The sequence below is a fragment of the Drosophila ficusphila genome, unplaced genomic scaffold, assembly GCF_018152265.1.
Source record: "Drosophila ficusphila isolate 14025-0441.05 unplaced genomic scaffold, ASM1815226v1 contig_414, whole genome shotgun sequence".
NCBI classification, from domain to species: Eukaryota; Metazoa; Arthropoda; class Insecta; order Diptera; family Drosophilidae; genus Drosophila; species Drosophila ficusphila.
The window spans coordinates 14,285,769-14,301,680 of record NW_025064328.1 but is presented as its reverse complement, the minus strand read 5'-3'; the positions used below and the strand labels follow the sequence as shown (position 1 = coordinate 14,301,680).

The 15,912-nt window shown below is 48.1% G+C and overlaps 2 protein-coding genes and 1 long non-coding RNA gene across 3 annotated transcripts; 2 read left to right on the top strand and 1 right to left on the bottom strand.

The window, feature by feature from the left end:
* Window positions 1-719: 719 nt before the first annotated feature.
* Window positions 720-5,724, bottom strand: LOC108090872 (ubiquitin-like modifier-activating enzyme 1). The gene is given in 5 exon segments (XM_017189766.1): window positions 720-1,900; window positions 1,903-1,953; window positions 2,009-2,317; window positions 2,380-4,101; window positions 4,683-5,724. Coding segments are annotated over 5 exon segments (3,375 nt in total). The 5' UTR covers window positions 5,241-5,724; the 3' UTR covers window positions 720-1,165.
* Window positions 5,725-6,278: 554 nt separating this feature from the next.
* Window positions 6,279-7,996, top strand: LOC108090646 (serine protease grass-like). Its single transcript, XM_017189424.1, has 5 exons — window positions 6,279-6,290; window positions 6,966-7,191; window positions 7,248-7,299; window positions 7,359-7,546; window positions 7,599-7,996. Exons 1-5 carry the CDS (start codon window positions 6,279-6,281, stop codon window positions 7,994-7,996), a joined length of 876 nt encoding a protein of 291 aa, XP_017044913.1.
* A 5,808-nt stretch (window positions 7,997-13,804) lies between these two features.
* Window positions 13,805-14,640, top strand: LOC108090680. Its single transcript, XR_001771359.1, has 3 exons — window positions 13,805-13,894; window positions 13,959-14,225; window positions 14,279-14,640. It is a non-coding gene; the product is annotated as an uncharacterized LOC108090680 (long non-coding RNA).
* The last annotated feature ends 1,272 nt before the right edge of the window (window positions 14,641-15,912 follow it).

Here is a 15,912-nt window from a genome sequence, read left to right as displayed (position 1 = left end):
CAATGGAATTGCAAAATCTGAAATAATAACGGTTTTTTTGCTAGAAATTATTGTGACATTATTTTAGCATAACCTAAATACCCCTAAGTACTCCTTTGTCACACAACTTTAATACATGCTGAACTTCGTTTTTAAAGACACGATAAAGAAAACGGACGTCGCCCACAAACTTTGATTAGCCTGCCGAAAACATTCTTGTTTGGCAAATAGAAAGCCGTTTTTGGGATCCACGGGGATTCCGCTTGTATCCGTTTCGGCCACATCCGCAACCCAGCTCACACACTCCGCCTGTTTGTTTCATTAACTGCATTATTCAAGCAAGTTCCCCGGAAAGCCGCAAAAGGCCAAAACTGAAAGGCGAAACTGCATAAGTTTGGCCATACTTCAGTTGCATTGCGTGTAATATTTAATTATAAGACGCCGCCCTCTGCCCGCCCACAGCTTTCGGGAGCAGTGCAACTTTACGGCACTTGCCAATTGCACTTCGGTGGCAGCCGCCTCCTTGGGGGTGGCATAAACGTCTTGAGAGGGCATAAAATATTTAATTGTGTCACGTAACTTTCTTCCAACTGACTGGCGTACGGATAGATGGCATCCCTTATATACTTCTCCTGCAGTTGAGCAGTATGCATTACAATTTTAATTTCTGAACTGGCGGGGGAAATGCGATTACTAACGTCAAGTGCAGAACGAAATTATCTGAGTCATCTCGCGGGCGATTACCATATGAAATATACAGCTTTATTCATTTGCTTTACTCTTTTTTAATACAATGACGTAATTAGTTTATGCTTTCATATAAAAAAAATATATGAGAAGTGTGAAATTTGCCAGCTGGCTCAATCAGATTCCAGTTTCCAATTACGCAATGGCATTAAAGACCGTCCGCTTTACATCTCCAATAATTCGGTTCTTTTACAACTATGCTGAGCAGAGAGTTTCTTCGTATGCAGTTAGGTTTTGCTTTAAGTCGAGTCTTTGTATTTCGTACGTTGCGAATTCATTTGCCATTCCTTAGAGGATACACACATAATATATATAATTTCTAGATCTGGGCTGCCCGTAGTGGTGTTCTATAATTTAAAATGCAAACAGCTAGAATCGCGGCGCCAACAAAACGGGTTAGTAAAATAATTTAATGGGTAAACTAGGAATATGTATGGGCTTAGGGCAGCGTGTAGCGGACGTAGGGCACTTCCACGTCCTCGCCGTCGACGTCATTGCAGCAGATCTCAAAGACCAACGACCGCTCGTGCGATTCCAGGCGGCGTTTGGAGACGCGTCGCACAACCTCCGACATGGGTAGCGGCAGCCGCTCGGAGCACTTGGCCTTGGGCATGAAGAAGGAGTACAGCATGGAGACGCCCTGCGACAGCATCGTGATCTTCAGCTTCTCTTTCTCCTCGAAGTAGTTGAGGAACTCTTGCAGCGACAGCTCGCCGGTCACCTCAAAGCGGTCCCACAGCGTCCACTCCTTGCCGTAGTAGGTGTTCTTGGCAGCGGCCAGCGGCTCGGAAAACGCCAAAAAGGGTAGCGCCAGGTTGGCGAATCCGTTCTTGAACTTTTCGAGCTCCTGGTGGCCCACAATCAGCTTGATCACCTCGAGCACAGCCAGGCCAGAAAGCACCGACGTGGTGGTGGCGATGGCTGGTATGATCTTACCGGCAATCAGCTTGGACTTGTGGCGATCGGCTGGAGGGATCTTGTAGTTCGCAGCGCGCAGGTTCGAGCAGGCCACAATAAAGTCCATGTGTAAGTTGCTGTCGTCGTCCTTCTCAAATTCAAGCGGCATGATCACGGAGCTCTTGTCGGCGTTCTTCAGCAGCTCATTAATGATTTTGTCCATGCGATCCTGATCCAGCTCACCATCATCGAAGTTGTTAGCTGAGGCGGCGGCGGCGCTGCCTCGTTGGTTTCGATTTTCACTCCCGAACGTGGTTTGAACTCTGGCACCTGCGACAAAAAGAATCAGCGACTGCCTTCGACCGGCTTTGTTCGAGAAACTAACCTTAACCTTTTGCACCAGCTCTGCAATCGTCTCGCGATTGCGTACCTGTTCAATGCCATAGACCTGTGCTCGCAGATTGGCCCCCGCGTAGATAAAGTCCAAGTGCATTGGATCGTTGACGTCAAAGACAAGTGGATCAGGACAGCGCTTGGGACCGGACCAAAACGGCTGACCACTAGAGGTGATCTGATCGGGTGGGAAGTTGAAAAGCAGCTGCTTTATCTGGTTAACGTACTGATCCTCCCAGTAGAGGCGGGCCCATTCCACGCAGTGAGCAAAGCTCTTGGGCTTGTCGTCGATCAGAGCTTTCTGAAAGTTACAGCAAAAAGGAGTTAGTCAAGCACTAAACCGTAACGAAATCAAACCCTCACCTTAATAGAATCGAGGATCTCCAAGGGCTGAATACCGGGCAGCTTGGCAATTCGCTCGGTGAATTGCGGATCAGCGATGTACTGAGCAGCGTTTTCAGCGGACTGTTTGAAGACGCCCTCGAAGGCGTCGCGCGCCCACTGCAAAGTGTGCTCTATGGCATTGGGGAAGTTCTTTAGCGTGCAGATAGGAATGCTCTTCTCGGGCGGATCCTGCGAGGAGCTGTACGACTCGGTGCGGAACGGAACGATCACCTGGACGTTGCCCAAGGTTCCGAGCGTTCCGGTCTCGACCAGAGGGATACGGTTGAAGATGCACTTGCGGTCCATGTAGATACGGGCATCCACGTTATCCAACGCATTGGCAACGCCGTCCAGCTTGCCAAAGAAGTCCTCGGAGAAGACCTTCTCCGTCTCGGGGCCAACACGCAGCTCGTAGGCGGTGACATTCACTTCCGGATTCATGCGTTTGATGGCGGCGGCCGCCGTCATGGATTTCGGCTTCTGTACGTCATGCGGCCGGAAAAGGAACTGCCGGTTCAGATTCGACTTCTCGATGAGATCCATGTCGGTGACGAAGATCTGGCCCTTGCCGGCACCCAAGCCCAGCATCCCAAAGTTCTTCAGCAGTTCACAACCGATTGCTCCTGCTCCGACAATAAACCACTTGGAATCGGCTAGCTTCTCCTGGAACTTCTTGCCGAAAATGGCGATCTGAGAATCGTAGCGCGAGCCGACGGGCTGGGCATCGGCCTCCGCCACGCCCTCCGTGGGCAGACACTCCAGGGCGTCAAAGTACAGCCACTGGAAAATCGGAGTGAACTTGCCGCTGCAAGCCTTAAGCACTTCTTGGGCCACAATTCCACCAACCGCCGCGTCCAGCGGGCACGTGTTGCCCGAGCAGATCTTGGCGAACTGCAGCACCAGCTTCTCGTCTACTTCCGAGCTGCTGCTGGCCCGACACACCTCCAGGAAGCTGTTGGCGTCCTCTTCGTTCCAGGGTCGCGGCAGGGCTCCGCTGTGAGCCTTGCGGTAGCAGGACAGTGCGTTGAAGGCCACGTGCAACGTAGCTGGGTGGTCCAGCTTGGCAAAATCGGAGATCAGGAACTCGGGCTCATCGTTGGCCTGCGCAAGGGACTTGAAGCTGATGGTCTTGGGCATCTTTACTTGGGTGGCCACCCCGCCGCTTTTGTACTCGCCAAATTGGCTAGTGTCGCCAATGCTAAAAGTGTAGGGTCCCAACACGGTGATTTTGAGAGGCTGGCAGCCGTTGAGCTCTTGCATGCCCTGCACCTCCGAGAAGGTAACGAAGTCACCATCGTTGAAGCCGTGTCGCGTCTCATCCAAGCAGGTGACCACTCCCTGGGCATCATGCGTGATGCTGGCAATCATGGTGGACACCGGTTGGGTTCCATCCTGGTCGTAAATGGTAAAGTTCTCGCCAAAGTCGCAGAACACCTTGGCAAACAGTCCGCGCGTCTCGGCGATGATCAAGGCAATCCCGTTCTCGTGGGCAAACTGGCCGATCCGCTGCTGCTCCTCCGCATCCGAGTTGGTGAGCACCACCACGCGAAACTTGAGCAGGAACTCTTCGGTAAGCGGTCCCGTGTGCGACAAGGTGCGCACATAGCTGTTCAGCTCGGCCAACTGAGCGCAGGAGGCCTCCGCCCGGTTTTTGCCAATATCGGCCTCCGTAAGATAGAACTGCGATGACAAGTCCTGGAGCTGCAAGACCAAAAAGGCTTAATTAGTTCATATTGTGAAATGTGGTGAAATTAGAGAGGAGGAGTTGAGCAAGAGACTATGACTAACAAACGACTATTTGTTGCGTGATTAAATGCACAAAAAAAATTGCGGATTTCCGGAACTACTGGGTTTATAAACTGATGATGTAAACGAACTTAGTTAATATTTTGCCAACAAATAAAGAGATTTAAGAACCGACTAATTGACAAACGTTTTTTTACAGTGCATAAAACAATAGCGGATAAGCCGAACAAAAGAGAATGCAAAAACAATTGCAGTCCCGCTATGCTTATACCGTCGTCCCGCTCGCACGCACACTTTCAGCTTGGCGCAGACATTTTGAGGCAAATAGAAAAAGAAGGAAAACCGAATTACACACACAACACTTTTTTGCAAGCAAATAGAGATAACCTAACCTTATTTCGCGCCGAGTCTAAAATTTAGGCGAGGAAAAACTCTAAATGAATCACATAAACCAGGGCTGCCAAGACCGCCTTCCCTAGCATTTCCCGCGTCAGCCTGGAAAATTATCGATTTTTTTCTTCGCCTCACACACATACCCCACAAGTTGCTGTGTCATGCAGGGTGATCGATTTCACACCGCCCAGAATCACATTCTTGGCGATTTCCAGTCCGAGTCCTCCAAGTCCCGACAGGAGAATGTCGGAGTTGGCCATCCGGCGCATAGCGTCATGGCCCAGGACGTATAACTGGCGCGAGTACAGCGATTCATCGATATCTCCGCCCGCGGCGGCACTATTTCCAGCCATGCTGCTGCTTCCTTCCAGGTGCCGATTGCCACTAGTGTTGTTGTTGCTGCTGCTATTGTTGTTATTGTTGCTGGAGCTGACTTTGTCGCTGCTGTTGTTTTGACCGCTGGAGGATGCTTCTTGCGATTCTGAGGTGGTGGTGTCCAAGTAATTGCGCTTCTCTGGGCGCTTGCTTCCTTCCTTTTCCACTGCTGACGAAGTACTAACGTCGTCGCTTCCCTGCTTCTGCTGCTGCTGACTCTGCTTGTCGGCTCGCTTCGCCAACGCGTTAACACCGCACGTGTCAGAGGTGGACGACGATACGCACAATTCCAGCTGGCGCTCACTAGTCGTCTCGTTCTGACACATGTTTAACACATCCACGCCGCCTGCTGCTTTTTTTTTTGCCGCCGCTACTGCTCGTTGCTCCACCGGCTTCTACAACTCCCTCTCCCTCGCCAAGCGGCTCCAATCGCCTCTTTTTGGCCAGCGGCGAGTGGTCGGTGGAGCTGCAGGCTGGCGAATCGGCCATCAATTGTTGACCGCTCGACGACATTGCCTCCTCGATGAAATATTGGCAATCGAGTTTCCCAGATGCGGCTGCACCGCTCTCTCCCTCTCGGTCGTGCACACACGCACACTGCTGCAAGGCGACACACGCACACGGCTGGACTCACAACACGCGAGAGCGTACTGACGGCAATTGTCCGATGTGTTCACTTGGTTTCCAGGACAGCGAGGTCCTGATTGCGGCGAAATTTCACTCAACGCAATAGCAAAAACACAGAGCACGCACGATCGGGTTTGGTATGAATTCGCAAAAGTGTGACCGCGGCAAGGTAGAATTGGCAAATGCAAATGAAATAGAGATGTACCAAAAATCGATGATTGTTCGATACTATCGAATCTATATACCCAGTAGAAAACGATAATTGTTGACCAAAGGTCTATTCTCAGAAATTAGTGGCGGTGGGAAAACAGATTACGTAACTTAAATGTATAAATCCCTCCTCCATCGGCAACAAAGGCCAGCCAGCGGATTTAATCTTGGCCGAGAAAAATAAATATTCAAAACCAGCGGCTTAGTGCCCTGGCTAAGATAGCAGAGACTTCAACCGACATTCTTTTTTTGATGATCTGGCAGCGTTTCATTAAAATAAGTGTTGCTAAATACAACAAGTAACCCGGTATTTTTAAACTAATCTGTGCAGCAACATCAACTAGAGATCAGCATCAGCAATAATCCACTATATATAAAGAGTAACGGATTGCCAGCTAACGATCGGCCATTACGGCAGAAAATCAATTTACAAACAAATTAAAAATTTTAACGCAGTTTGTTTTAGAATTCAATCAAAAATGCTTAGAGGCATAGCACTTTGAAATCGGATTAGAATTGGCGGAGGTATGGATCGGGAAGTTCGTATTTGGGTCTCTTATTTAAATTAACGGAAATCTTGAAAAAATCTGACAAAATTTCTACCATCAGAAAATGGCAAATCTTGAGCGTAGCTGCATAAAGGATGCGATTACAAACATTTAAAGGTATGCATGCCACTTTGGAATCGGATTAAAATTGCCAAAGTTATAGGTTGAGGGCCTCGAGAATTGGGGTTCCTATTGGCACAACATCGGGAAACTTGAAAAAATTCTGCTGATGCCACTCACTTTCCGATCCGAAAGAGACCATTACCGACCTGAGTTCCACTTCCTTTAAACTCCTCGGCGCTCTAATTATTATTATTATTTAAGACTTGTTGGCATCTAAGGTGAACAGATATAAGAAAACATCCAGTGGTAATTTGAAATAGGAAAAGAAGCCCACTTGCTTGCAAGTTAATTTGATGATTCATTTTTTTTTTCTGATCGAAAGTAGCTCTTACGTGTTATCAGCTGTTTAGTTGATAATTAATGTTTTTTGTTTCTTCCTGAAATATGTGAAATTTGATATATGTATTTGCAGTGATTACCATTGCGACAAGCTGTGCCAAAATATATATTTAAGACATTCAGTCTATTCCTATCCGACCTAGCATCATGATCAGTTTTTTCCCGATTTTGTGCCTAGTTTGTACAATCTTTTCGATTTCGCAGATTGAAGCATGTCCGGAAATTTGGAAGCTCGTACATCACGGGGTGAGCAAAAAACTAAAGCAACAGCATTGCGGAGTTCGTTCGCTGCTGATGCCCCAACCAAGGCTCTTCCGAAGGATCACCGGTGGCAGAAAGTCCTTACTTATGTCCCAGCCCTGGATGGCATTCATCTATTTGCCAGATGATACCGAGAGTTGTCGCTGCGGAGGCTCCCTTATCTCACCGCGTAAGCAATGAATATTTGGAAAAAACCCCTCCCATCCAAACTCCCACTTTGCGCAGGCTTCGTTCTGACTGCTGCCCACTGCAACGTATTGTGTGCCCGGAAAAATGAGTAAGGCTTTCTAGGCATGTTCCTCGACATATAGGTTTCTAATCCCCTTTGTCGAGCAGTTTGAGAGTGCGACTGGGAGAGCTGGACCTGAACTCCGATGTCGACTGCGACGGGGACTCAAGCGTGTGCGCTCCACCCGCGGAGGAGTTCGGCATAAAGGAGTGGATTGTCCACGAGTACTTCGATCACTCCTCCGGCTGGAACGACATCGCCCTGATCAGACTGAACCGCCCAGCGCTCTTTAAAGGTAACTGCTTGTAACATTGTTTCCAAGGCCCGGAGTAACCGCCTTCCTTCAGAGCACATTCAGCCAATCTGTCTGCCCCTCTCCGACGAGCTGCTTGGGTACACCTCGACCATCGGGAATGCCTACTGGGCGGTGGGCTGGGGGTCGGACAGGGAAGGGTACTTCGCCAACAGCACCATGCAGGTCTCCATAAACACGAAGGAGTGCCTCGGCGGCAGGGACGAGAGCTTCCTCTGCGCCGACGGAAACTGCGTGGACACCTGCCCAGGCGACTCGGGCGGACCGCTCACCCAGTCGGTCGAATACCTTGGCTCCTTGCGGTTCGTCCAGTTCGGAGTGGTCAGCCTTGGGCACCAGGATTGCGGAGCTGGCCTTGGAGCCTACTACATGGACGTGCCCACCTACGTGCCGTGGATACTCAACAAGCTGGCGGGGTACACCAAATTGTAGGGAGGAAAACAGGCAGAAACAGAATAGGACTTGACGAGAATAAACTTAATACTGCCACATCAAGTAGCTTCATTCCGACTTCAGAAATATAAGTTCCCAGCTGGTACCATTATCCCCACGAATACTTAGCAGCCCATCAAGCCACACGGACTGGGCAAAGCAATCTTCATAAAATCGGGTATTGTTGGATAAGATCGGTCAAACGGTTGAGAGCAAGGTTCTGTTTTAAAAGCAAAAGGATAGCTTAAAATCGTATCTTTCAAATTCAAACCCGTCAGCCGTAAATTGAATTATGTATATCCTGCATCGGAATTTACCAGTCGTCAATCTGTCGGCACTTGAGGCAATTATCCTGGGCCGAAATTTAGATCGTGGCACGCGCTCCGGTTGTCTAACCATCTCCCTGACCGGCAGCGAGTCCTTGAGAGTCCCTACGTCCCTCCGTCCCTGCCGGGTTCAATATCCTTTGAGAGCGGCTAATCTATTTTCGGCCGGGGTCCTTCGTTCTGTGCAACGGTAGTCGAGCATGAAAATGCGTAAATTTCCACGAAAAACAGAGCCATTCCAGTCTTCAGTGCGGCGGGGGTGTCCTTTTCAAGTGTTGAGAGCGTGCCATTAGGAAAATTCGAGGGGCAACAGCTGCAGGATCTGAGCCCGGATCCCGTGGCACAGTTGCGTAAAATGCATTTTAATTTACGCCTACAGCTGCGCGAAAAACTGCTCCCGTTTTCGGAATTTCCCCTTTTCGGGGCTCTAATTTTAGTTCGATCTCGATAGGAACGAAAACTGGCCGCGGACTTTATCGCGTGCGGTGTGTTTAAGGCCTTGTCGCGTGGTAAAACTAAACTCCTGGACAAATTAGCATACTGATCCTGCGCAGAGCGGGGGTGTCCTGCTGCCCATCTGTCCGCCGAATATCCTGCATCGCGTGCCTTTAAAGAGATACGTTCACTCGGGGAAAAATGAAAAGCATTGCTACCTTCCCTAATTAAGCCTCATCGCATATGGCGCCGCTTCATCCCTATGCAAATTTTGGCCCATTAATCAATTTGGAATGTAATTTGAATATGAAAACTCGGTAAAAAGTAGCTGGCACTATTAATTTTCGCGCTGTCAACGGCGCACAGAACAGCTATGCCGATTCCCGAATTCAGCAAATGGCCAATGTCAAACATTTCAGATTCGATGTTTCAGATAACGATTTGGTGCTCCTTTAGTGTAAGTTGTTATTAGACCAATGAGAATACCATCCTTAACATGCTACGTTGGTTGCATTTCTTTCCTTTCTCTCTCAGATGGCGAACATCCGCTATCGTTTCCTTAATTTTTGGCTTCCTTTCAGATACAAGAATTGCTTCCTTAACTAACCCCGGACAGCTTACTAAAGACAAAATATATCTTTTATGGCGATCAACATCTCAGCTCTATTGCCACTAAACGACGACTTTTCCCTTACTTTAATTGTCTGGGAAAATGTGCACTATCGCACAGCCACCATCTACGAGTTAAAGAAGAAAACCGAGAAGAAGACCCGGCGTAAATATTAACAGTCGCAACAATTAAAGAAGTGTCCCCTCTGCCTTTTCCCAAATGGAAAATACGTTACAAATCCAACGCTTCGGCGACTTGGCTTTTGGCATCCAGCGAGTTGGTCAAGTGGATTGCAGTTGCTGTTGCAGTTGCAGTTGCTGCTGGTCTTCCCCTATTTTCTTTTTCTGGCCTAAATACGCGCCGCTTTATGCTCACTGAATAACGTGTGAAAGTCGGGGGAAGGAACTCAGACCATGGAAACCCCGAAGGAAGTGCTGGCTGCAATTTTGATTTGGCCCTGCGGCGGTGGCATTGTTGCAGGTACGAGGGCGTGGACAGTTGGCCACAGGTGAGTGCAGCTGCTAATTGGTATCTGGGCGGAGTACAGCCCTCCTGCCCCACCGAAGAGTCCCACCGAACGCAATCAAAGCATTTAGAAGTGCAGCGGAGTGTGAGATCTGCAGGCTTAAACTCGAGTCTTAAAGGTGTGAAAGGACGAATCGGAGCTGTCAGGAAATGCAAATGCCGACTTACCTGGATCTCGAGAAGGGGTTCCCAACAATGGAGGGCCCGACAAAATATTTTCAACTATTTCGAGTGTCTTTTGCAGCGCCGAAGAGGCGGAGATCCGAGATTTATGTATGTAAATGCCGGCCGGCACTCAACCCAAAGGGCTGAAAGTCGAAATTAAGTTGTAATCTTTGTAATTTTTGTCACTCCAAGGGGTTGACAGCGGGCAGCTGAATCACTCCCTACCCTTCCCTCCCCCTTTGCCCTCCCCTTTGCCTTTGCCTTTTTAGGAGGACTGGAGGACACAAAGCGACACATTTGTTTTGTAAATATTGCGTTTGTAATTAATGCGCGAATATCGAGAGACACATTTCTCAGCTCTTTTTTGTAGCCGTTTGTCTCCTGGTAAATTTGCATATGGATCTCCATTGGCGTCGTTTTTCAATTGCGAGTCATTTTTCATTATCGCCCAGGGGTTTGACTATTCAAATTTCATTCAACATAGATTAATGGGTTCAACATTAGGAAGGTGCTTGGGAAAGTTTGCTGCCTTTGGAATTGGTTTGATTTTTCATTTTTTTTTGCCAATTTATTCCGATTCCAAAGTGACCTACCACTGATGGTTTGTAGTTAAATTTAGTTTCAAACAGTCAGTTTGATCCTAGAACTTTGCCAATTTTAAATATATTTTCGGTTGCATGTTACATTTTTCTTATTAAATTATATGAAAATGCTCTCACTCCTCTGGTCCTTCGGTTTGATCAAGCCATCAGCAGAGTTTACTTGAATTTTCCCACTCGGGACAAACTCAGCGGGCGATAAATCAAACGAGAAATCCTCCTCATTCAATTGGCACATGCAAAATCATTTTGCAGAAATTTGTAAACATTTTATTACAACAGCCAGTTGCAACCCCTTCGGCAACTACTTACGTGTATAGTAGGATTCCCTTCAACCGGGAGGAAGACAAAGGGTCTCGCAAAACGACTGACAGCAGATGATGTGTAATCGGGGAATTCAGCGACCCCCATTCCCAGTCCCCTGGTGCCACCACCGAGTGCAGCGAGGATCGGGCGAACTTTGCATACCCGTAAAGGAAGTCTTGGCTCGGTTTATTGCCCATACATAATCCCGCTTAATGTGCTTACTGCGGACAGCATTACTGCGGCATTACTGCATTGGCATTTGAATAATGCCCAGTTAACGCTTTAACGTGCTTAGTCGCCGTCTCGAGGTGTGCTGAGCACTTCCTGTCTGGGAATCGGGATCCCGGCTTTAATGTCTTTCTGATACTCCGCAGCAGCGCCTCTCATTGCTTCATTCCGCTGCAACGTTTTATTGAGCCCGCCGCGCAACGAATCCATCAATTTTATGGCCAGCCGGGAATATTTATTATTTTTATTTGCGATCAGCCCCAAACAAAGGCGACACTTCCTGAAACAAAAGAAGCCGTGGTGAAGTGGAGAAAAAAGGCGCAGGAATCGTTACAACTGTCGTAAAGTTTCGGTGCCGCTGCGACTTTAAGCTGCTTATGCCAGCGGGTAAACTCCCATAAAATGTATTATGCGATGGCCGTGCAAGCAGTTTGCGGTTTATCCTTTCAGCAATAAAAGTATCCGATTACGGAATGCACTGGGAACCAGGCCGAGTCCTTCGTTCTCCGCTCTCCGTTCTCCGTCCTGTCAGCGCATAGATCAAATGCTAAGGACCCAGCTGTGCTCGTCCTTTTCTGTTCCTGCGCCTTTTAATTAAAGTTTTAAGCCCTAAGTGCTGCTGCCTGGGCGAAACACGGCGACAAGGGCAAGTTAAATGCCAGCCAAAGCGTTGACATGATATCCCCGCAGTAAGCCGACACTGCGGCCGGGACTCCGGGATGCGAAACCGAGCTTGGAAGACAGCTGTGCCGCTGGAGGAGTGAACCCGAGCCGAAAGAAAGTGGCAGCATTGGGTAATGCGGAGTCGTCATCATAACCAAGATCCTGCTTTCTACTAACTTTATCCAATTTAATGCATTGAAGCTTGGACAGAACTTAAGGAGAGTACTTCAGTTATCTTGCTTGATGGGTAGACTCTACTTTAATGTGCAACTGGGAGGCAACTTGCTTGCTCTTGAGGCAGACTAGTAAATATTAGAGCTTCTGCCCTTTTGGAAATGAGACCAAGGCACTCGGAAGGAAGTTATTGACCCGTGAGAGGTACTGGAGTGCATCAGTCCGAAAAATCCCCGAGTCACATCCTCCCCGACTGGCGGATCGGCTAAACCCGCTCCTCAAGTGGTTCCAGACTAGGGGAAACCCTTGAGCGGATTACAAGAATCGCATCTGGAGTTACACGAGTGAAATGGCCAGCTGGTGACTTATTCAAATGCGCTCTGGACAGACCTTTGTCTTTCGGCCTGCCTGCAATCACTCATAATGATTATGGAGGCATTGTCTCTGGTTGCACCACCCTAATGATTCAATTAACAGGGCAGCTGAGCCGAGGCTGACCAGTTGCAGCTACATACTCGTATTTATTTATGTGTCATGTGGGAAAACAAAAGGGTTTTCCGATTGCAAGCCCCTTTGTTTCCACAACTCTGACGCTGGGCGAGGTTTTTCTGGTCCTTCGAGATCAGGAAAACAGGGAAATGGTCATTCTGAAACGAAAGGGTGACTCAGGTAAACTCATCTGTGCAGGGAAACTTTATTGAAATCTGGCAAAACTTTGCATCGGAGATGTTGTGATGCTGCTAATCAGGGAGGATTCGGAACACAACATTTTCAGTTGGCAATAAGGCTGGGAATTTTCTTTAATATTAAACTAGAAACTGAAATCGAGAACTAATCTGTGGAGTATCTATGTGCTTTATTATCAATGCTATGATGTTAATGAAGCTTCCTTTCAGATTTGATTTGAAAGTCTCCATTGTCTTTTAAGTGTGAGCAATATTTCATGCTGAAATGCACCCTTCCCATGACGAATGCCCCATTGTCTCACTCAAATGAAATCCGCTCAAGTCGGCATTAGAGCCCTATTAACTATCCGCCGCAAATTCAAATTCTTTTGGCCAGACAAGCAATGGCACTCCATACAAAATTAAGGCGAGGAACCGACGAGGGAAGCGACGGGCATTTGTCTGGGCGAATCAATTAGTCACAATGGCCCTCGGCAGGACAATGGCTCAGTGGAAGTGTCCCTTCCTCCTCCCGAGAGAGGAATTCGTGGACTTCTTCCCGGACATAAGGGCGTTAATTATCGGGCAGACTTTAATGAATGCACCCGGGGAGAAGCGTCATTTAAATTTGCTTAAGGAGATTGCGTGTGTTTTGTTTGCTGTTATGACTTCTGCCGCTGGCTAGTCGCTTAGTTAGACGACCAAGTGTCCCCCACCCCCTAATCCTCATTCCTCCCTCTTCTCGTCCACTTTGGTTTCCGCTTCCTGTGCCGGCGATGTCGCATCCTTCGAGCAATTAGTGGAGCGGCGGCACACAGGAAGCCCGATTCGAGGGTGAGCCATAACTTGTGGACTTACACGAATCTTGGGTTTAATTTGGCAGTGGCACATCTGTTTTTTCGTGAGCAGATCCCGATTTTATATGGCCATAAAGTGCGATTTTGGCATGCCCGTCCGATGACTTTGTATCACTTTCGGCCAGCTGGCCATCGGTGGCCATTATAAAATCGTTTATGGGCCCTGACAATTGATTGATTTACGGCAGGGGGAACATCCAGAGAACTGGCCTGATTTTCGTCCAAAACCTAATGTCTCATTTAAAAGTTTTCCCTGCCGAAGTTCCCACATCTGCGCAGGCGCAGAGTATTAACTTTCAGCCGCCGGATTTCCATATGAATTGAAAAACAGGATAGCAGGATAGGGTAAGCCCCGAAAAGTATCGAATAACCTGGCAGCCGTTTAAACGGACTTTACTTAATTACAAAGGATAGTTTGCCTAAAAGACGCAAACATAAAGTGCATGATTGATGCGATGACAGAGCATCAGAATGAAAAAAAAGGGAAAAAAAGAGGAAAAACGCGGAAAACTTTCAACCGTTGTCAAGCCAAGTTTGCCGACAACCCCCTTGGGGAAACGACTGGGAAAACCCAACCGCAGCTGCCGAGGAAAACTCTCCGCTGCTCGTATGCAAATCAGTTCAACCGTCAGTTCGTCATCCTCGTCCTGCGAATCCTGCGAATCCTGCAATTTGAGTGAGCGAGTGACATAATTCCCGACAGCGTGACCAACTTTGATTGATCTGCAGATCGGCGAAAGCGAAACATCCTCCTGCGACAGGCGTCGCGAATCGGGGAACTGGTACAGGACTCGCTTTCTCCATTGTCTCGCCAGGATCTGCCAGCAGAAGTGACAGGCACTCGGAGCCGCCGGGATTGATCACTCGAGTTCTCAACATGATGTAGAGCGTGGCTTTTGCATAACTTAGTTCGGGTTTACACGATTCTTACAAGGGACTTAAGGGAAAGGTCCTTAGATATGGGAAAGCTGGCAGCGAAAGGCGAAACTAGAGATGTACAAAAGAGTTTAGAGAAAAAAACTAGTTTACAACAATGTGTTGTGATTTATAGGCATAAATTAAATTATTACTATTATGATTTCCAGCAACTATATCACTTGGTCATCGAACATAATCCCTCAGATAATCTCATTCGAAATGAGTAAGCTAAGTAGGTCATAAACCCCATTGTGGGCCAAGGACCTTTCACCGAGTCCCCCGCCCGCTTTCTCCAGCACATTGACCCGGAAAAGCCGATCCGATCGGATCGCAGGATTATGCAAACATTTGCGGACAACTGTCATAAGTCAATGGTCCCATATTTGAACTCTGACCACAGAGCGGCGTTAAGTGGACAAAATGCCGGCAGAAAATGCGGAAAAATCACGTCCATTTCTCAGGGAAAACCGCAAGTTGAGCCAACCCCTAGACGGGAGAAAGCAGCCTCCGCGAGGGAAATGGGAAAGGTGAAAAGCCGATACCTAGAAGAACCCCTGCGAGAAGGTCCGCAGAGCCGGGGAAATATTCGCAAGACTCTGCTACTACCCGAAAATGGCATAAACAATCTCATTGTGCGCACTCGAGCCAAATGATGTGTGAGATATCAATTGTCAGGGCGACAATGGAAAGTGACAGATCGGTATCTGAGACGTTCGCAATAAAATGAGAGGTTTATTGATTTGTCCTGACACTTTGGCAGAGGACGGACTCGGGATGCGAAAGGAGCCTCCGCGTCCGGGACAGATTGCTGTCTGCTCGCATTATCGATGGGAGTGTCCTTCCGCCACTCCCCTTCCCTCAGTGGTCCTTACCCCTTGCTGAGGCTGAGGCTGAGGCTCCTGCTCCCAATGTCCCGATGTTCCTATAAAAATTATAACCAATTACGCGCAAATGCTTTCCGTTGAATTGTCGTAAAGTACGCGACTTTATGGGCCCAGTAAATATTTTGATGGCCGCGAATTCGCAGAAAAATAATTTCGTAAGTCTGCTTTTCGCTGACTTCGCACCATTATCTAACGCTCTGACTTGACTGACAAATGAAGTCCGACTTCCCGCTGACCACGCCCCGATTCTGATGATGCCACTCACTTTCCGAACGAGACCATTACGGACATGAGTTGCACTTCCTTTAAACTCCTCTGCGCACTAATTATTATTAATGCTCTTTCGAACCGAAATCGAAAAGGGAAATCGCTCAATGATTTGTGTGTTTGTGGGCCAGTTCAGGAAATCCGGGACAGTGGGTTATGGGAACAAAAGTTGTCTGGTTACCAACCTCTGAAGATTCAACTACAAAGTACATACAACACTTACCTTTTTAGTATCCGACGTCTCCTTCAAGTGCGGTTTTCTTTGCGAGCTTCTTTTGTGCCCAAATCTAATTA

Bases quoted from the DNA above. Each gene is read 5' to 3' on its own strand.
- LOC108090646 (XM_017189424.1), top strand. The intron at 7,300-7,358 runs GTAAGGCTTTCT...TTTGTCGAGCAG, and splicing joins TTGTGTGCCCGGAAAAATGA to TTTGAGAGTGCGACTGGGAG. The intron at 7,547-7,598 runs GTAACTGCTTGT...GCCTTCCTTCAG, and splicing joins CCGCCCAGCGCTCTTTAAAG to AGCACATTCAGCCAATCTGT.